The sequence below is a fragment of the Cryptotermes secundus genome, unplaced genomic scaffold (genome assembly GCF_002891405.2).
Source record: "Cryptotermes secundus unplaced genomic scaffold, Csec_1.0 scaffold596, whole genome shotgun sequence".
Lineage (NCBI taxonomy): Eukaryota > Metazoa > Arthropoda > Insecta > Blattodea > Kalotermitidae > Cryptotermes > Cryptotermes secundus.
In genome coordinates, this window is record NW_019738355.1 from 153,168 (window position 1) to 175,060 (window position 21,893).

Below are 21,893 nucleotides of genomic sequence, written 5' to 3' on the forward strand. Positions count from 1 at the left end.
CTGTGTTACAAAGTGGTGTGTTTACTTGGAGGTAGGAATCACATTTTCAAACATCATACAGATAAATGAGCAGAAGTGGACGCGCTGATGGTGTACGACGCCTTCCAGAAATTTGGAAGGTGGTACACATGGGGGGCTTCTTGAATGTGGCATTGTGTAGATATTGCGTAAACCGATGTTTCAGAGGAACGTGTCGCCTACATCTTCAGGGTTTGCTGCAACCACCTGCTCGCACTGCTTCCTCGCTTGCAGATTTTTACGCCCTGAAGATGGAGGTGATACGTTCCTGATACATCATGTTACACAATATCTACATGGTGCCACATCCCAGAAGACGGCATTCTGCATAGTCACCGCCATGTAAAAAAAAAGTAAAGCTATCCCTGTACCAGGCCGTGAAGACAATCAGCTCCAAGATGGCGGTAAGGTTGTCAGCCTTACACACCAGCCGTGCTTTACTTCCCAGGAAAATTATTTAATTCCTGGTACTCATTTCTGTTAGAGGCTGAGTAAACCCCAGGGCCTAGTGCAGCTGGAAGGATTAGGTCAACTGAAAAAAATCCGACGACCTCATCAGGATTTAAACCCGCGACCTTCCGGCTTGTAGCGTAGCATCTCGACCACTACGCTACCACTTGCTCCAGTCACCGCCATGAAAGCCTCAAATCTTACATCATACAGATAAGCTGCATACTTGAAAGAATTAAATGTGAAATACAATACCAAGTCAGCTCCATATTGTAAGAGGAGGTCTGCCACATCTGTGTGACCATTCTCACAGGCATACGTCAGGGCGGTGTCTCCAGTCTGGGTCTGGGCATGGACATCTGCAGCAGCTTCAAGTAAATACCTGAAAATGGGAACATAAGATAATCTTGTAGGATCTCCCTCACACAGATTGTTAGCAAGAATTCTATCTTCTGGTATATATGCCTTGTAGCCCATTAAAAGTCAACTTGACTTTCAACTCTTCATAAGATAGTCCAGTCAGATCACAAACCCTATACATTACCGTGCCTGAAATCAAGGCTTCGGATACTGACAGAATGATATAACATCAATCTACGAACAGGCAATATTTCAACCTTTCAATCACTAGGTTGAACAGAATATGCTTGTATATATGTTTAACTTACTTAGTATCAACATACCTATAGTTTGTTTACTTCTGTGACTTCCACCAGATGCTGCTAACTTTGGTTATTTGCAGACTGTACACTCACTTATACCTTTAATGCAAATTCAACACTTACTCTGCCTTGACAGATCAAGCAAAACCATGAAAATCTTAGAGAAGTAAAACTCTTAAAAATTTGAGACTGTTTTAATCATTGTTATGACTTATATCATGTGCTTTGTATTAAATATGATTATGTTTATTAAAAGTGCAAACATGTGGAAAATACCTGACATAAAAAAAAGAAACCTTTCAGACAACATGACTGAAGTGTCTTCAAATTTTCCACCCAAAGGGCAGCAGATACCTCCAGAACATAAGTGTCGATCTATAAGACTACATGGCATCATATCCAAGAAGGCAGTTATTTCACAGTCACTGACCTAAGAACCTCAATCTCACAATCTGACAGATTTTGTTTGAATTTTCAGTTCACTTCTTGCATCTTAAGTGTGATATCCTGTGAAGTGCTCTCAATTGTGTAGACTCTACAGGTTAGGGAACTTGGTGTCTACATGATACATGGCTCAGAGTGGCCAATATATTGTCATGATGCCCTACAGAGCCATCATGTTCTGGCACCTGCCTACAGAACAGTCAGAAGCTCAAAATCCAGCCTAACAGAAAAAGTAGTTTCCTGCCCTCCTACCATCAAGGCAAAAGCCACAGAAGCAGGAACCTGTGTTTCAACTGAGAATGCTTCCAGCAAACTTTAAACAGTGTTGACATTTGGTGCAGATACAGACTCTAATACACAGAAATAAAAAAATACTATAACCGACAGACAGTAACACTTTAGAGCAGAAATACAGTAATGAAATTCACAACTTTCACCGAAAGACAGCAAATAAAACCATGGGTAATGATATGTTTATAAACACAGAGAATGACATAATTATATGATACAATTAGTCTGAATAACAAACTGAATAAGTACTTGACAAGTTCCAGGTGTCCTTCTTGAGCAGCCTCCATAAGAGGTGTAGAGGCTCCTAATTCAATATCTGCTCCAGCTTTTATTAAAAAGTCAGCCACGTCTGTAAATCCACCGCAGCATGCTAAGGTAAGAGCTGTTTCTTGAGTTTCTTCCGTTTGGGCATTGATGTTGGCACCTGCAATTCAATAAAACAGTAAAGTCATTTGTGAAAGGAATTTCCTGCGCTACTTTCTAATTCATTTCATAGTGCTCAATGACAGAATGATGATACAAACTGATAATGTGGAGGGAAGAAATCATGGACTAATAAAACCAAGTAACCATGCATGTTTTTAGACACTGTGAACCATAACAAACAGGACTGATCATTACACTGCATAATTCTATACAAAAGATGAAAGGCAGGATGAATAAAGCTTACCCTGACTGAGCAAGAGAGCAACCATTTCTTCATGACCTTCCCTAGCAGCTTCCATAAGTGGTGTATAGCCCTCATCATTCACTTCTTCAATGTTGGCACCCCTTTCTATGAGCAGCATTGCTAGGTCAACATGCCCTCCACAAGCAGCCAACGTTAAGGGAGATTCAAAGCTATCAGTTGGCATATTAACCTGTTGACAAACAAATCAATGGAAGCTATTACACATAACATATATTCTCTACTAACTGATATACCATTTATGAAGTTGTGTATCATATTCATTTGCACCATCACACCATTATATAATTCAGAAATCTACACATTTCATTCAGGAGCTGGGATGGCAGTCAGTATAGTGACTGGCTATGAACTGGAAGGTAGAGGAGTCAGAGTTTGAGTCCCAGTAGGGGCAGGATTTCTCTCCTCTCCACATCTTTCAAACTGGCTCTGGGGCTCACTTATTCTCCCATCAAATGAGTACTACATATTCTTTCCATTGGGGGGGGGGCAGGGTCATGAAGCTGACCATTCACTGGTCACTGGTACTGAGGTCAAGAATGCACATATCTATACATCCACTCCCCAATACATCCCCATGCGGTAGGGCTTAGTTAAACGCATGAACAATTTCACCTTCACACATTTCATTGTGAAGTAATTTCTATATAATTCACTCATTCAATTATTTTCCTACTACTCTAAAGAGAAAATTATGTTTTTATTTATTTAATGATGCTGTCAGTAGTTCTGACTACACAGCACTGAATGGCTGAATGATTGAATGATTAGTGAATAAGCTGAAAAGGATGTGGGCATAAGAGGTTGTGACCAAATTTGTCATACTGAACAGCAATTTACAAAGGACTGTATACAACCACAGACGATATAAAGTGCTTGCACAATGTTTCCTCCAAATCCCAAGATTACATGCATAAACAGATGTGAGAGTGAGATTATATTACAAGTTAAATGGCAACCATAACTGAACTGGAGTAAAATACCAAAACCAGATTTGTATTCCAAGGGTATAAAATACCTGAGCTCCAGAATCCAGCAATAATCTTGCAACTTCTACGTGGCCATCCATTGATGCTTCCATCAGCGCCGTGTGCATCTCATCAGTTTTATGTTCCTGTGGCAGAATGAAACAGCAGTCTCACACACAAGAATACTGTGAGTATACTTTTAACAATATAAGGTAATTTAACAGACTAGGAAGAAAAGGAATGATTCTAATTTTACATCATGAAAACAAATTTAATATCATATTTAACGAACTATAAGATGAGATTCCTATAGTTTTATCATCATTCAAAAATAGCTGGCAGTACTGTTCCAGCAAATTAATAAAAATGTATGATGAATATGATTAAACATCTTCCGGGAAAAGAGATGTCACAGAATTGTGGTATATCTAAGAAGTTCCATACCCACATGATAATCATTTCAATATAAGAATTTCACAAAAGCAGTTTTTCAACTTTTGTTAATCTCTCTTGCCACACTCATATGAAATTTACGGTTCTGTATTTCTGAAGCTTCAATTATGCCTCTGAGGTATACACTTCATATGATGCAACACCAGATGAACATGAATTCATATGTGCAATGTCAACCAAAAGAAAATGACACTTGAAGAAAAACTCTGTTCGAAAACATTCTCATAACGTGTGGTGGTATGGCAACCGTTACCAGTTATTTAGTTTACGGGTGTACAGTGATACTTTGTACCAATTTTTATGAACTTATTTGAGGTGCAGTACACAGATTTAATAACAACAGTCAACATGTAATCAGGTTACATATTCCAAAGAGTTATTTTCTGAAGTGTCTACAATAACTGTACCTATTTAAAAAAATGTAATAAATCATGTAACACAATCATGGGAGACAAATGGAAGAAAAAGGAACATAATTCACATATTCCTTCATCCTTGCAAACTGTACATGATGTCAATTTTAAATGAAAAGTCATCAGGTACACTGAAGAAATTAATTATACACCATCAAAGAGATACAGTACTTCTGGCATCAATGTGCATGAATGGAAGAGAGACAAAAACAATTACTAAGTCCTAAAATGGATCAATACAAAGAAATGGGGGGGAAAAAATTATGTTTCCCAGAGGTGTGTACTTGAACAGTTTTATTTGGGCAAACAACATTCTTTCCCATAAAATTTTTCATTGTAAAGGGAAGGGGTGTCATTCCTGTTTGAATTTTCCTCAGAGTCAGATAAATATGTTAAGAAAAACCCATTTTCTTTCAGAAAGAGATAAAAATGACACCATCCTATTCAGTTCTTCAGATTACATATTATATTCAGAGTAAACATGTCTGGGGCTTATATTTTCCCTTGCTCCTTGCTTGTAATTCAAGTGTACAATAAAAGTTGGCAAGTACGATGAACAGGATGTTCTGGTTACACAAATCCGCAAGTTGCATAATGAAAACTCTCATAAAACCCAATTTTTGCTGTTTTCCAGTCTTATAATACTTACATTTTCTGTTTCAAGTCAAAACATATTTTGACTTCAGTTTCTACATGGGAGTCTTCTTAGATAACACAGCAAATTAATGGTGAAACATTTCAGATATACCGTAACAAAATCACAAACACAATTAGCTTCAAGTATAATCACTAGGGACCAGATTTTTATGCACTAATAATCCCTTAAATACGTATGCATCTATGAATGAAAAACTTCCGAAATATGCACTAAAATATGCACATAAAAATTTATACCAATTATTAAAATTGATTTTACATTATTTTAAGACCAACAAATCAATATTTAAGTTCATTTTATGTAACCACTGAATGATTTACTTGCAATAAATAAATACAAACCATGCAACAATTACTAAATGTTTTAGGTTTTCCATAGTTAGTTTACTCCTATTGTCTCGTAAGATGTCCTTATAGTGGAAAAATTTCTTTCCACCTCACAGGAACTTAGGGGCACATGCACAAAAGCCGCTATTTGCTCCACTGTTAGTGATTTTTTACTTGGCAGTTCAGTATGTTTACCGGATAAAACTTCTTCAATTTCACAAATTTGTTCATATCCCGGATTTTTTGAAAGAATGATGTGTACTTTTTCCTTCACTACTTCACCAACTCTTCCAGGAATCGAACTCAATTTGGAAACAGTGTTTTTGAACACACTTAATGACTGATACAAAGTAGTATTGCGATTGCTTGCCTCCAGTGAGGAAATGGCGGATGGAAGATGAGAGAAGTGAGCAGATATATAGGAAAGATTAGTTTCTAGTTCTGCGTTATTTAGTACATCTTGGGTAATTTGAATTGATGCTGCACTTTTGGGATCAAATGTATTCACGACATTCCTAACTGTTTCTAAATGTTCGGTTTAATAACTCGCTGCACAGAGCCACGTGCCACATGTTAAAAGTGGTTCTGGCGGAAGTGGAACACTCGGTGCTACTGCTATAAAGACTTCTTTTCTGTATGGCGCTTTAACAAATACCTTCTTCACAGAAGACACCAACTTGTCAACAAGCTGAAAATTTGCACGAATTGTTTCTGCAACACGGTGCAACCCATGGGCAAGGCAAGTCAAATGTGTCATATTTGGAAATATAACTTTAAGAGCAGTACCGGCTTTCATCATATAACTTGTGGCATCAGTCACAAAGAGCAATACGCGCTCATACTGAATGCAATTCAGCCATAGTAAATTCATGGAATTGATAAAAAATTTGGAAACTGCGGGGCTATTTGTGGTTTCAAATTGCTCTACACAAGAAGACATGGGGTAGATTGTTATTAAGGGATCCAACTATACAATTTGCAATAAACCGTCCCTCACAATCTTGTGTTTCGTCGCTTGACACCCACACAAAATTATCTTGAATCTTATCTCTAATGCTTTCAACTGTAAGATCGTAACACAGCTTCACATAATTTTTGCGCACAGTAGATTCATCCGGCACTTTGCACTGTGTATACTTCTCTATGAAGTTTCTCAGAGTAGGATTGGTTAGTTTCCACAGCGGAATATCTGCCGCTAAAAGGGCTTCGCATTAATCAAAGGAAAACTGTGAAAACTATTAGATAATTCACTACGCAATTTTTGAACAGGAGCACTTCTCATGGATTTAATTTTAATATTCTCTTTGTGTATATTAGTGTTCAAATGCTGCAGCATTTGAAAGCGTTTCTCACAAAAAACTGTTTTCTCACACACTCAGCAATAAAGAATTTCATTATCCATACTTATCATCTCTCCTTTGAACTACCACTGATACAGCTGTAGTTTAGTTTTCTGACTTCCTTTCACTTTCGGGACTACAGAAAGCTAAACAAACTTAACTACAGACTAGTCACAACTAATGTGAATGGCGCCCAGCTTCAAATGAAGAAGCGTAACGAACCTCATGGAGACTTTGGAAATAAGTAAGTCACGTCCCTCATCAGTTGAACAGTATTATGTTGATAGCGACTACATGTGAACGCTTCTGATTAATCCCTTTGCGGCCACTATGATGGTACGCAGATGAGGCAAGTTACGAGTAGAGGGATCGGGAAAGTCCCGTCCTGGGTACTGCATCAGAAACATGAATCATGGTGAAATGTTGAGTCAAATATGCAACATATTCTAATACAGAAAAGAAAAATTGTATACACATGACCATGATTGAAAATCTGAATATAAAATTAAAAAATATATATGATAAACATTTTAAAAAGGAAATATGCAGTATAAATAGAGATCTTCAAAAATATGATGCTTATTCATAGAACGGGCAAAATATGCATTCATATGCACCATCAAACCATGTCCAAAATTTAAGAAATGAAGTAATTCATACATATATCCAAACAAGCATACTTTCTGGTTGCAAGAAAGAAATATGCATTTGCATTAAAATCCAGTCCCTAATAATCACACATCACTATGACTGCAATGACACACATGTAACAGAAAATGATGAGCAACGCTACTAGTGGTGGAAGAGAACTTCCGTGTGGTGGGTGTATTCTTTTTTATTGCTAGTGGGGTGGGACTAAGTCCCTTGTACTGCGGCCACTTCTGGCCTATAGTACCAGTCCCAGACGACAGGTGAGGGTGATTGTGGAGCAAGTGGTGGAATAAAGATTGGCAGGGGAAACCGAAGTACTCGGAGAAAACCTGCCCAAAACCTGCCCAGCGCCACTTTGTCCACCACAAATCCCACTTGACCAGACCCGGGATCGAACCTGGGCTGCCACGGTGGGAAGCCAGCAACTAACCGCTTGAGCTATGGCATGGTGGTGGGTGTACATAAATCATCACTTTGATTTTGAAATAACTTTATAAAAATTGTAACTTTTCTTTGAAATACTTTCTGACTGCATGTGAATTCTGGATGCTTGGATACTGGATAACATGAGTTTACTGTAGTGTACAGACCCACCACTTAAATTTTAATGGGCTCCATCTAGTTGTCCATAAATCCTAGAATGACTTACATAAAGTCAAAATTAAACAAAACAAAAATTACAATGTTTGACATCATAGTTTGCTGTCAACAAAAACTTTATAAAAGAGATCCTGAATATACCTGATCAGCTCCAGCCTCCAGAAGAAAACGCACCATATCTAAATGCCCCTTATAGCATGCCAATGTAAGAGCAGATTCCTTGAATTCATTTGAATGAGTGTTAATTCCAGCTCCATGTTCTAGTAGGATCTGCAATAAGACTATCTATGTAAGTTTGTCACACATGATCAATCCTTTCATGCTTGTTTCCAAAGATTTAATATATGCAAATTATGCTTCTTGGTGATCTAAAGAATGGCACTGGTTTTCAGTCTTAAAGCTGTCAGACACAGGACTGGCCAGAAATAGTACAGATTCTTCTCATGCCTTACCTATCTCAGGAGGCACATGGCAGTGTAGTTGATTGAGGCACTATGCTACAAGCCGGAAGGTCACAGAATCGAATCCTGATGAGGTGTAATTTCTCAATTTACCTATTCTTCCAGCAGCACTATCGCTCTGGGGTTAGCTCAGCCTCTAACAGAAATGACTACCAGGAATATTTCTGGGGGTAAAGGGCAGCCAGTGTGTACGCCTGACAACCTCACCACCATCTGTGAGCCAATCGTCTTGAAAATTTGGGAGCCTCAACATCTCACAACCTTATGGGCCTCCAAGGTCTGTTACAGGGATACCTATCTTTACCTATCTCAACCCCTAAAGAAGTCAACTTATGAATGTGAAAATACCAGGACATTACCATTACTTAGAACCCATGTAACCAAGCTGCAGGATTCCTGAGCCAGAAGCTACCACCCCACCGTTAGCATGGTGTTACATAGGAATAAGCTTCAGGTATAATTACCTTTGCAACGCCAACATGACCTGCACTGGCAGCCTCCATGAGTGGTGTGTGCCCATTCTCATTATGGTCCTCCACATTAGCTCCAGCCTCAAGTAGAGTCCGAACCACTTCCTCATGGCCACCAGCGCATGCATACATCAAGGGAGTGTTGCCTAATAATATGAAGCAATCATTTTAAACTTTATCAGCAGAAAAAAAGAAGTTTCAAATCTCCCATTAATACAGGTTTGCAGCCATATTTCTACTTCAGGGTAACAGTTTATCATCGAGGAATATGAGATTTTAAATCTTACAGTTCTACAGGGTTGGCATCCATATTTTAATTACAGGGTAACAGTTAATGGCATGAGAACGGGGGATTTTAAATCTTACAGTTCTATGGGGCTGGTGGTGGCCACGCTTTAACTGAAATAAAAAAACTCCATGGCTCTAGTCCACAAGTGAACTATACCGGCCAAGTGACTGCCACTTGTCGGTGAAGTTTGTGGCAACTTTAGCGGATAGTGTGTTACGTGATCAGTGCAACGAATCCCCACTGATGTTAATTTCGGTTTTCTAGACCAGAGCCGCTATTTCCTTGAAATACCTCCTCAATTTTCCTCACGAGGCTGAGTGGACAATTCCCACTACATCTCAAGAAATCTGGTAGCAACGGCAATCGAACCCACACCTCTGGATCTGTAGCCAGGAACTCTGACCACAACTGTTATTTATTAATGAAAAGTGCAATTCTCAGACAGGTGAACCACACAAATGGACCCCTGCAATAATTTAATGTATGGCCAGTTAAGGTGATATGATAAGCTTTTATAGGCCTTAGTTACACAACAGAAGACAAAAACTATAAATTAACAGTTCCATGAGAATCTTAAAATAGAAGCATTCAGCACAAATTTCTCTAATAGCAGATTACACTACATAAAGAACCAAGAAAATTAACTGTATAGTAAAATAACAAATCAGGGTAACAGTTCTGCCTACATGTGACACTAAGATGACTTCTTGTCCAAGACCTTGTACTATGAATACCTTCAGGGTGTTGACATTTAATAAAAACACACTGCACTCAAATTAACATAAGCATTTCTCCGTAACAAGTAATACTTCAGAGTCAAATCCTTTTTCAGTATCTGGACAGGGACTGTTAAGATTACAAGAGTCTTGACTGTCATTACTTCTGATTCCAAAACCATGAAATGATTCAATGAGCCCTGATCAAATTCTATAGCAATCTGGCCCACAAGTAGTCAAGAGCTGAAATACGCAATGAACAAGCTATGTGCTGTGCTACACTATTCATGTAAAAAACAAAAATTGAGTGGTATATCACAAGGCCACGAAAACCAAGGAATTAAATATCACTTCAAAAATATAAAAAAGTTGCAGTATGAAATGAAAATATATTGCTCACATCAATTTCAGTTATGACATTTAACTTTCATGATCACTTCCACGGACAGTATGAAAACTGGCATGCATTACAACTTTATTATAACTGCAGCTTTCAGTTAATTTTTATTAATTTTATGTTTACTTGAAGATATATTTTTCCTAAATTTGCACCTCAATTTTCAAGTCCTAATATCAGAAGTTCACCAAATTTTCATGTTCACAATGTTCTACTTCAGAAGATTCAATGAAACACTGGTGCTGTTTCATTCATGTTGAAGTCTTGATAGAATGGGCATATCAACGCTTATGAAAATTTCTGAACCTCACAGACTAAGAGCTGAAGAAAAAGACACAAATAAGTGCTTGACTGGTTAAAGATATAACATGACACGTAGGTTACCATACTTGCATTTACACTCTTATTGTGTTCAAACACGCATATTTTAAACGATATGAAAAAGTTATAGCATAAAGCGATTCATTGTTTTATCACGTTCACATCCTTGATTATACACTTTCCTCAATTTTACATTTATTTGAGGTGGTTCCTTCAAAAGTTTAAAACTGAAGTTTTACTGTAGTTACACAGATGGTCAAAAAGTTCCTTCCTTTTATGGACCACATAGGTTTGTCATTGTGTTCACCAAAGCCCACCACTGCACCTTATCCTGAGCCAGCCTAGGCCTGTTCAAACCTTCATACTCTGTATCTCCAGGATCTATTTCAATATTATCTCCCATTTACATCAAAGTTGCTGAAGAGTTTTCTTTCATTTGGCTTTCCATGTAAATTTTTGTATACACTTTATTTCTCCCCATGCACACTTCATGTTTCCTGTATCTTATCACCCATTTAATCAACCCAACAATATTACATGAACACTATAAACTTTAAAGCTTCTCTCTATGCTATGTTCTCCAATTCCATGTTACTTCACCTTTCCCATATTTAAACACCTCGTATCTTTTTCCTTGTGTAACAGGCCAGCAACAAGTGCCACATATAGTACACACTGAAATGTGACTTACCTGATGAAGACTGTGCATTGACATCAGCATTATGGGCAATGAGAAGGCGAACAATGTCCACATGCCCAGCTGATGCAGCCTCCATCAAAGGAGTGCAATCTCCCTTGATACCACGATCTTCCACATTGGCATTCATTGCAAGCAACACCTGGAAAGAATCCTTCCCTGTACTTCATCTGTGTACACAAAGGTAAACTAAGCTTATCAAATGCAATTACAGTACCTTTTCTTCAAACTACAATACTTACCCATACAAACCTCCATTTCTCAGCAACTGACATGTCCTCCCACAAATGTTTACAACAGAACAGGTAGAACAGAGTGAAAAAAGAAATAGAAAACCAACAGAAGTAAAAGAAAATCATGTTCAGAGGATACAAAATAAAAACCATGCAAGAAGAATCAGAGAACACAGTCAAAACAACAGAATGCACCACAGCTAGAAAGCTTGGAAGGGGGACACCAGTTACAAGGAACTGAAGGAAATGATTCGACTGGAAACAAGAATGATGAACAGTGATGGATGAGAATATGAAACCTATGTTAAAGGTGAAAAATCCTAAAAAAAAAAATATATAAAATTTATCTATTATTTCTGATTTGGTTATTGAATAGGGCAGCTGCTTATAAAACACCTCATTTTGGGTAATATTCTTACATTTCAGCAGTACTGTGTCACCAATATATTTGGGCACGATGGTGCAGAAAAGTAAGCCTTCATTTCCTGCTTCATGCTTCAGGGTGAAATGAAACACTTTTGTATCATGACAAAGTACAGAATGGAAATGAACTGCTTACTTGCGCTAATTCATAATACCCTGCAGAACAGGCTAAGGACAGCAAGCTTTCCCCTTCCTCAGTTGTTTCGTGCACACTGCGACCCTCTGTCAGTAGCTTTCTCACTGTTCCAACATCGCCATCTGAACACGCCTCCACTAAAGATCTGTTGGGAAATATTATTCTTGCACAAATAAGGATCTGTATTCAAGTCATATAACAGTAACGGCAATATATTATAAAACAAAATCTGCAAGGCCTCTAACCTAATAACATCAGCTTCATCATGGTTATACCTTGTTTCAGTTTGTGGACGTGGATTCTCACTTCTCATACGAGTAAGAGCTGCAGCAGCTTCATCCAACGCACAGGACACACTCGAAGTCAAGCGCCGAAGAACTTCAGGATCTGCTAGATGTTTTCCATCCCCAGTAGACAACTTTCCAATACCTCAATTAAAACAAATTCAATTCAGAATTTGCTAAATGTTTTCCATCTCCAGTAGACAACTTTCCAGTATCTCAATCAAAAACAAATTCAATTCTATGTTTTAAAATACAGGAATAAATTCTTAATTAAGCTTAGTGGTGAAAAGTTTCAAGCTTGTAACTTCTCACATATTTTAACCTGATTCAGCCTGCGACAACCATTAAGCACTCATATTATTTAAAACAATTAACAAACACAATGGGGCAGTCCTTGAATGAACCTGTCTATTCACATCTAAGTGTGCAACAATTTTCAGCTAGACACAGTATTTCACAAGTGAGCCAGCCTCCCATTCATCAGATAGGCTCCACGTGACCTTTTTTGTCTCCTTAAAAAATATAAAAAGCAAAATATATAATGGGAAAATGGGAACACAATGCAATGGAGCAGATATGATTCTAGAAACTAGATCAGATAGATGCTTCCAGCAGCAACAGGACAAATGTGTGTGTGCGTGCGTGCGTGTGTGTGGTAGAGAGTCCATTGTGAGACCACTGCACTGTATTTGTTTCTCGTGTGAGTGGTCTCACTCAAGGATAGAATTCACCTGATGATGGCCCAATAAGGCCGAAACATATTGTGAATATAAATTAGTAAAAATACATGTGAAACCAAGACAATTTCAGGAGTGTGAACATTCACTTTTAATGTGTAAATTTATGTACTATGTAAAGGCCTATGGGCATTTTATTGATTTGAACTGTCATAGTATTAAAATGCATTTTTAGTGAACAACATATTCCTAATGTCTTTTTAAAGTCGTATTATTGACGGATATGTTAGTAAAAAAATAGGATGATCCCTCAATACAACGGGATGCTGAAATATAATAGAAGAACTTTCATTTCAAACTGGAGTTATGCCTTCAAAATAAATTGTTAAATTTAATAAATCTCCGAGTGAATAAGTCTGAATTTAAAAAATGTAAAATCTAGTTTGTGCACACACAGACAAAAATATACGTATAAACAATTCAATAATACTTCTTAGAGCTCCACAGCAATATGTCTTGCATTAAAGTGCAACAGAATTCTTTTCCTCTTTCTCTTTACTGCCACAAACTAAAGGTAAAATTATAGGAGTGGGAACGATACACAAAGCACTATTACCTGCAGCTTCAAGCAAGGCCTCCAACCTTGCCTGTGTTTCTGGGTCTACCGAATGATCAGTATCCTCTGGTGACAAAAGGAATTTGGATGTATCAAGCCGTGCCTCTTCGTCCAACTCTGCCTGATCAATCACAAAGGATTCGACCTAGAAGATAACATACAGATATTCAAAACTGCAATGCAATCAATTTCAGAAATAAACAATGAAAATCTTCTGGATTTACATCATTTATATAAACGTTAAATGAGTTTTAATCACAATAAGACCCCGGTTTTAACAATATTTATTCTGGTAAAAGCACTAACAATTTATAAAAGGAGATGCTTCATTAAAGCAATATCTGGAAATAAAATAACTTAATGCTAGGTAATTCACATATTGTTGGGAGAAAAGTACTATAACAGGTAAATTAAAATTCATAAGCATCAGGAATGCATCCATACAGATTTTCACAAGCTCTGTTTTATAAATCTGCTTGGAAGTAAGCCTTGGTATGTCTACAGAATGATCAGTTTTAGTCTCAAAATGTGTCATGAAGGAATGAGTCCATAAAGGGTAAGCCTAGACCAGCCCTTGCACTGCAACCTTCAATGATCTATTGTGCATCCCCCTGTTTCAACTCCTAAACAATCCTACACTTAAAATGAAGTGTAGTATCTTACTTACAGGGGCATCTTGGTAGTCATCTATTCCATAAAATAAAAGAATGGGTCATAATGGCACAAACATTGTTCAGAAGGAGAGGAGGAGGTTAAGAATATATGGAGATTTGAGCCCAAAGGCAGGTTACAATGGCACCCCACAGTATCTCACAACCACTAAATGCTATAAGATGTTATAAAAACAAAATGAGAGTGATAAAAACTGGCACATAAATTTAACGTTAATGCAAGCTGTGTAAGGATTGTTACCCATGTGCCTATGCTATGCACCATAAAGGTCTACATTTCATCAACTGATACAATTGTCTGATTATGCTTTCATTGGGTCAGGTACTTAAGTTAGGGTTTGGGGAACAGTTATGCAGCAGTGGTGCACCCTGTCATTCACCACAAGTACATCTGACACATGTCATGTTGGATAATGAATTCATGTTTATTTAGGTAGGTATTTATAAATTTGTTAAAATAACTGACACTACCACTTCAAGAATGGAGGAGCAATGATACACATTTTTTAAGAACACATAGAGTATCATCACTGCATCACATAAAATCACATCCTTCTCCCTGACACATTTGCCTGATATCACTACATACCTAGCATGCCTCAAAGAGCCAGAGCTACTCTAAATGAACAGTAGATGTAAGCGAACAGCTTCATGCTCGAATCAAGGGAAAGATCTCCCAAGACGCACTATACAGAAGGCTAGGTGGACTACACAGCTAGTGGACACAGTGCTACAGAGAAAAATTCTGTTGCTTCACGGAATAATATAGGATATGTTGCAACCATAGTTATGTATAACAGCATTCTGTATCAGGGCTTGGAGTTTCACGTATACCTCTCACTGAATTTCTTACGGGGAAAAAATCATGTCTCATAATATGTGACACAATACCGTCACGGCTATTATGACCTAAAGATCAGTCCTGCTAATTTACTACCAAACACTGCAGTTCGGTAGCTGGCATGCCTACTTTATATTTTGGAGATCTCAGGTTCGAATATCAGCCTGGATTCTCCTATAATGACTGAACTGTTTAGGTTTTCTCAGTTTCTCCATGCAAACACTGGGACATACCTTAAAATGGGCCATGACCACTTACTCCTACATTCTTCCTAATATATTATTCACAGCCATGTTACCATTTAATACTGTATAACCTAAGTCAGGTAAAGTTGTCCCTGTGTTTAACCAATTATGCACTATGCCATGAAGAAGTATGGGGGAGTGGATGTATAGATCCACATCTCTTGACCTTGGCACTAGTTGGAGGTGAGTAGTAAAAAACTATAAATAAATATCAAAATATTCATAATACCAGTTATTTCATTCTCATACCAATACCGCATACACTGAAAAACCGAGGAAATTTTGAGAATGCTTGGGTACTCTTTAGAATATCTATGTACTGCATATTTTCCAACTTTTAGTCTACAACTTGACGATTCCAGTGTATTTTGTCCTATGCTGCATACACATTGGGATAATGGGTTCAAATCCCACATGCTGTAAGCATTTTTCTATGTTAATGTGTGAGACAGAGGTCTTGCAATAAATAATATACTCATTCCACAGTCCTACCACCAGCCATAGCAAGCATTAAGAAAACCTCTACAACAGAGGAGCCTAACAAGAATTGTGTAATGCCATGAAACAGAGAAGTATTTTATATGTAATTTTCCTCAGTTCATAATCATTAACGCAAATTTTCAGATTTTTTAAATAAACATGGTTTGTGGCAATAGGACAGGCATGGTAAGTAACTGAAGGTTCATTATATGACAGCAGAAAGAATGATGCCAGAGAACAGAAGCAATACTGACAACTGTAGTGGGGATTCAATCTTAAACAGGTTCACCATTTTCAATTTCCACAGTCAGGGCTGAGAGATTGTGTTGGAAGTAAAAACAATAGATGCATACAATCCTAAGTCCCTTGCAACACACTTATAAGTCAAATCTTTTCAATGAATTTTATTCTGTGTTGACTTGCACATACCTGGAATGTCGGCATATGGACATTTTACTTTCATAAGTAAGCATTCAAAGAGGCCACAAAGTAGTGTAGTGGTTAAGGCACTATGCTACAAGTTGGATGGTCGCGGGTTCAAATACCTATGAGGTAATTGGATTTTTTCTTTTCTTTTCAATTTACCTAATCCTTCTGGCCGCACTATGGCCCTGGGCTTCACTCAGCCTCTAACAGAAATGAGTACCAGGAATTAAATAAATAATTTTCCTGGGGAGTAAAGCGCGGCCAGCGCGTAAGGCTGACAACCTTACCGCCATCTTTGAGCCGACTGTCTAGATAGTGTGGGATCCTCAACGTCTCACAACCCTATGGGCCTTCATGGCCTGTTACAGGGATAGCTTTACTTACTTTTTTTACTTTTTAAGTAAAGATGGAAAATATTAAACTACAAGTTGGTTCATATATGGATTATTACAAGACAACCAAACCATATAATCTGCTTTATATGGACAGGAAATGTTCTGACTTATGCCACATCCTGCTCTCTAGGATCTAAGGGATGCATGTATCTATCTGCACATCTCTTTCTCTCAGAGAACACATACAACAAACATCTGTAATCAAACATACATGGATCTCAGGGAGATGCATTGGGCAATGAAAGATATTACAAAATGAAGAACTTTGTGATTAAAACTGCTTACATGGCACTGTAACAGCAACCAAATCACAGGTGATGACAGGCTGTACACAGATCTCAGATGTGTGGAAACAAAGACATGCATAAAGAATTTTGGTGGGATGGTTCTCAAACTTAGCCAGTTCACAGATAATGGAAATGGGAAGATAATGTTAAAATGGCTGTTAGGAAGATGTGTAGATGTGGACTGGATGACAGCAGTATTAACAATATGAACAATTTGAGTTGTATTACCAGAAAATGGCTACTCACAGTAAAATGCATATGAAGTTCCAAGTAAATGAAATTCGTACAGAAAGAGTTGAAGTTCAAAATTTGTTCCAACAAACTTGAAAGAAGTTGGGTTAAATCAGGATATTTAGGAAATGTTATGTTCAGATAATCTTGATAACAAGGAATGAGGCCTAATTTGCTGTGAAACTGTGCTGTCCCTCAGCTGCAGATGTAAGGAACTGTGAAGAACAATATGTTGATAGCAATAACATTTTACTGTATAATATGACTGGTGGACTCCTGGAAACAAAGCGGGAAAAAGGTGTTTAGTTCTGTTTATTCTTTTACATGTCAAGGGAGTATCATGCACTTATAAAATACAAATGTTTCAAAAAGAATAGTGTGGACCTTCATGATCACTCAATACAAAAGTGTGTGGGCCTCTAGTCAGTCTCTGTCACATTACAAAGCAGTGTGTCAACAATATACAACCTTGGCATTTGTAAAGCATTATGATATTTATGTATAAAAAACATAATACATGCACCTGTATCATCCATCCATTCAATCACCCACACATCACTGCATGATGGCAGAGAGAAAAATCCCTGACCTACAGGAGAACTGTTACTCTGCCTAACATCGTCTGCTTTCTAAGGATGCTTCTCAGGATGTTTGAGCTTAGTCCAGTGTTTATGAGGTCTGCCTCTCTCACATCCTCCTCACAGACAGTAACTGAGAACTGTCTGACAATCTCCCCCTCAAGCACTCTCTCATGTATTGCACATGAATCTAAGAAACAAAATGAGTAAGCGTCAAATGCTATCATCCAGAATACTAATCCAAGGGGTATAAATTTCAAAAAGCATTTACCATTTCTATAAAGTTATTAAAAATAAAATTGTTGTGCACATAACTTCACTTGCCACATGATAGTTCTCCTGGCAACCACTTGCAGTGTTGCCCTCTGTCCTCTGTTATTCAGCGTCATTAGAACCACAGTGATTCACAACGACAGTACAGGTTACTTAAAACATTGTGCCTTACACTATATCCAAGCTCCTTCATCCATAAATTCACAGTGTCACATAAGAAGACTCCCCATCCAAGATGTGAAGTGCAAACATGTAATTCTAACACTGAAACAAAACTAAAACTCTGTAGCCTGTAGTCCGCAAGTGAACTATACCAACCAAGCAACCGCCACTTGTCAGCAAAGTTAGTGCCAACTTTAGCGGATAGAAGGTGTCACGTGGTCAGTGCAATGGATCCCCATGGCCATTAATCTCAGTTTTCTAGACTGGCTGACATTGAAATGGAATACAGAAATATTTGAGATTGAAAATGGACAAAAGCTGCATGAGAATTGGGGGTCTTAAGTTTTTCTCAAGCAACCAGCAGACTCATGCATATGGAATAACCTTTTCCCCCATTCATGGTGCATTACAGGCAGTTTATTGTATATTTTGTAAACTTTTCAAATATCTCACACTAAAGACTGCATCCTGTTAAATCTTTCTCCTTCTCATCATGATATAGGCACTCTCCCACATATTAATTCCATCATTTCCAAGATCTTTTCGGTTGTGGCATCCATTTGGTTTACATTGCAGAATCTGTTTCAGCATGATTTCAGTAAGTCATTTTATTCAGTTTATCAATTTTATCTATGTTCATCTATTTCATTTTGTGCTGACGATATTTTCAGTTCTTTCTTAGTGTCTTCATTCTTACCATGCTCCAGTCTAATGAAACATTTCATGTCCTCTAATCACATTTCTACAAAAAAAATTATATTTTTACCTTGCGAAACCCTGAAGTGTAAAAATCACTAAACTTCTTACCGATGATAATAATCACAGTGTGGAACAGAATCCAGACTGGGGAAATTCTGTATTGATCCAAATTTTACACTAATCTCAGCTTCATAACTGACTAATTAGTAACTTCATGGTACTGAGTTAGCCGTTGATTATTCGACTATTACTGTAATTCCATTTCACATTTTTACTGAACCAAAGATTTACCACCATGTTCATAAAATATCAGAACTGGGCCCTGTCCTCCAGCATCTCAGATCATTTGAAAAAAATTTTAAATCTACAATATCTACTTTCTTTCAGAAACCTCATTTGGGTAATTTGTCCCACTAATACAATTACTTTGCTTGAGGTCAAGAAAGGACTGATATTTTTATCAGGAAGTAACATTCATTTTATAATTTTATTACATGATCATATAAGAAAGAAAAATGGAGAAGGTAGTATGGATCAAAATCTCGAAAAGGGTTCAGACGCTGTTAGGCAGTGTATCCATATGGTACAGAAAAGTTGCTCCTGTACCTAAGTTACCATACAATGAAAGCATAAAAAGTGCAGATGGGCACAGCTGTATGCACTCTATATCACAGCATTGCATGCCAGACACTCTGGCTGCTTTACTGTCCAAGGGAAATATATATTTGTATAAGAAATACATACAGGAGCACTGATTACTAAGACATCATTTTATCTTTAACTGTCATGTGAGGAACATTACCCATTTTTCACATGCAACTGTCTTACACTGGATACTAATCTTGTTGGAACCATACTTGAAACTGACAAAAATAAGAACAGAAAATGTTTTGGAATAAAGGTGCTTACTGAAACACCACACCATAAAGGTATATGACAGAGAGCAGATACATCCCCCTGCATTCTTAACCTCTGCACTAGGTGGGAATAATTATTAGCTTCATGCCCCGCTGCTTTACTCCCAGGGAAAGTGGCCCCATACCCACTAGACAGGAGACTGGTTCAGTGCCACAGCCCAGTCTACACAATGTGGTAAGGTAAAGGTAAAGTTTCCTTTGTACTCAACTAATTAAGCACTATGTCTTGAAGGCGTATGGGGGAGTGAATGTAGTATACACCCATATTTTCTTGACCTCAGCACTAGTTGCAGGTGAGTGGTTAGCTTCAGGCCCTGGCCACTTTACCCCCCTGTACTTGATAGGAGGTTAGGTGGATTCCAGAGCTGGTCTGGACATGGAAAAGTGAAAATTCTTGCCCCCATCAGCACTCAAACACTGACCCCTTGGTTGTCCAACCAGTAGCCAGTCGCTATACCGACTATGCTATCCTGGCTCTTCTACATGCTGCGGAGAAGAGTAAAATCTATGTTCCCTTGCCAGGAAACAAACCCCGATTCCTTAACTGTAAAACCTGTAACTGGGTCACTGTAGAAAGGGTGCAAAATTGGGCTCCTTTCCCCCTAAGGAAATTTCTCTGAACAACTCTCATATGGACTACTAACTGTATGAACAACCTAGCTCAAGCTGATGTGTGGTCAGTGTGAGGACAACACATAATATTTCAGCATTATGATCCAACAAAACCATTGTCTGCACCACATGATAGAAATGAAGTTGGTTATAATTATTCTTTTGTTAGGCAGGCTGTTTATAAGGAGACATAACCACTCTGCTGGGTTATAATGGTGTACGACTGATGCCACATGCATACAATATTGTCAAAAAATAGGTATTAAAATGAACATAAAACAGTCTTGAGTACATACTGAAGCTAGTAAAGTGTACACAGCACACATAGCTAGAACATGCACTCAAATGTTTAATTTTCTCTCAGGTCAACTTGAATGAGGAGAGATGATCTGGGACACCTGAGGAAGAATGCTATTACCATGGCAATGGATCATTTGCAATATTTCAAATGTCACTCACAGCTTAGGGCTGTCATAATCAGTTGTTTCTATAATATGAAAGAAGTCACAATAGTCTAATATTACTATATTATTACTATTATTTTTATTATTATTATTATCATCATTTATTATAATTTGGCATACTATTTCTGTATTATTATATTCTTATTACTATTTAGTATTAGTATTAGTATTAATATTAATCTTTGACTTGTCCCATATCATGTATAATGATTCATGGATGAAATAAAATTGAATTGAATTGAACCAACCAGGTGTGAAATGCTGGTCAAATTTCATTCCAATATTGGATTTATTTCTTTTGCATACCCTGAATAAACATGGCCCTGAATGTTTTCACTTCCAGTAACCCCTTCAAGAAGGGGTTTTGGTCAGGAAACACTGTTAGAGTGAGTTTATTCCTATTTCTTTCACAGTAAGCTTCACAATTTTACAGTCAAAATGATAAGCTACAGTATATTCACACTCTATGGATCACAGAAATTGTATGGATACATTCATACTCCAAGCAGCACTTCTGATGTGAAAGCAAAGGTACATTCATACTACTCAAAAGATCAACTGAAGCTGCTTATCTACTCTGAAGCATCTACATTAACATATAGCAGTATTTAAAACTGAATGTGACCATGGAAAAGAGCTTATTCTGTCACGACTAAAATCATACATCAATGAATCCTTGATGTCTTGCCATTCCATGGTTATAACCCAAGCCTACAAGTGTCTACATTCATCTGTGAGCTGACTGTCTAGAAGACATGGGAGCCTTGACCTCTCACACCCCTATGAGCCTTCAGGGCTTATTACAATTATATTATTATTATCCTTTTTACAAGGACCTAAATTAGAAAGTGGCTTCCAAATTTACATTTATTTCAATATGAATGGAGAAAACACAGACAACAGTTAATAAAATGTAAGCTGAAACAACTT

General features: G+C 37.6%; 1 protein-coding gene across 1 annotated transcript in view; it reads right to left on the reverse strand.

The window, feature by feature from the left end:
* The window catches only part of LOC111870827 (ankyrin repeat domain-containing protein 17), a gene marked incomplete in the record, with an annotated part of 91,356 nt that overhangs the window by 66,789 nt on the left and 2,674 nt on the right, over positions 1 to 21,893 (reverse strand). Inside the window, 10 exon segments of the mRNA XM_033754013.1 lie at positions 724 to 850; positions 2,115 to 2,289; positions 2,536 to 2,725; positions 3,572 to 3,667; positions 8,104 to 8,232; positions 8,888 to 9,039; positions 11,308 to 11,455; positions 12,106 to 12,250; positions 12,381 to 12,534; positions 13,683 to 13,827. Coding sequence (XP_033609904.1) covers positions 724 to 850; positions 2,115 to 2,289; positions 2,536 to 2,725; positions 3,572 to 3,667; positions 8,104 to 8,232; positions 8,888 to 9,039; positions 11,308 to 11,455; positions 12,106 to 12,250; positions 12,381 to 12,534; positions 13,683 to 13,827 — 1,461 coding nt within the window.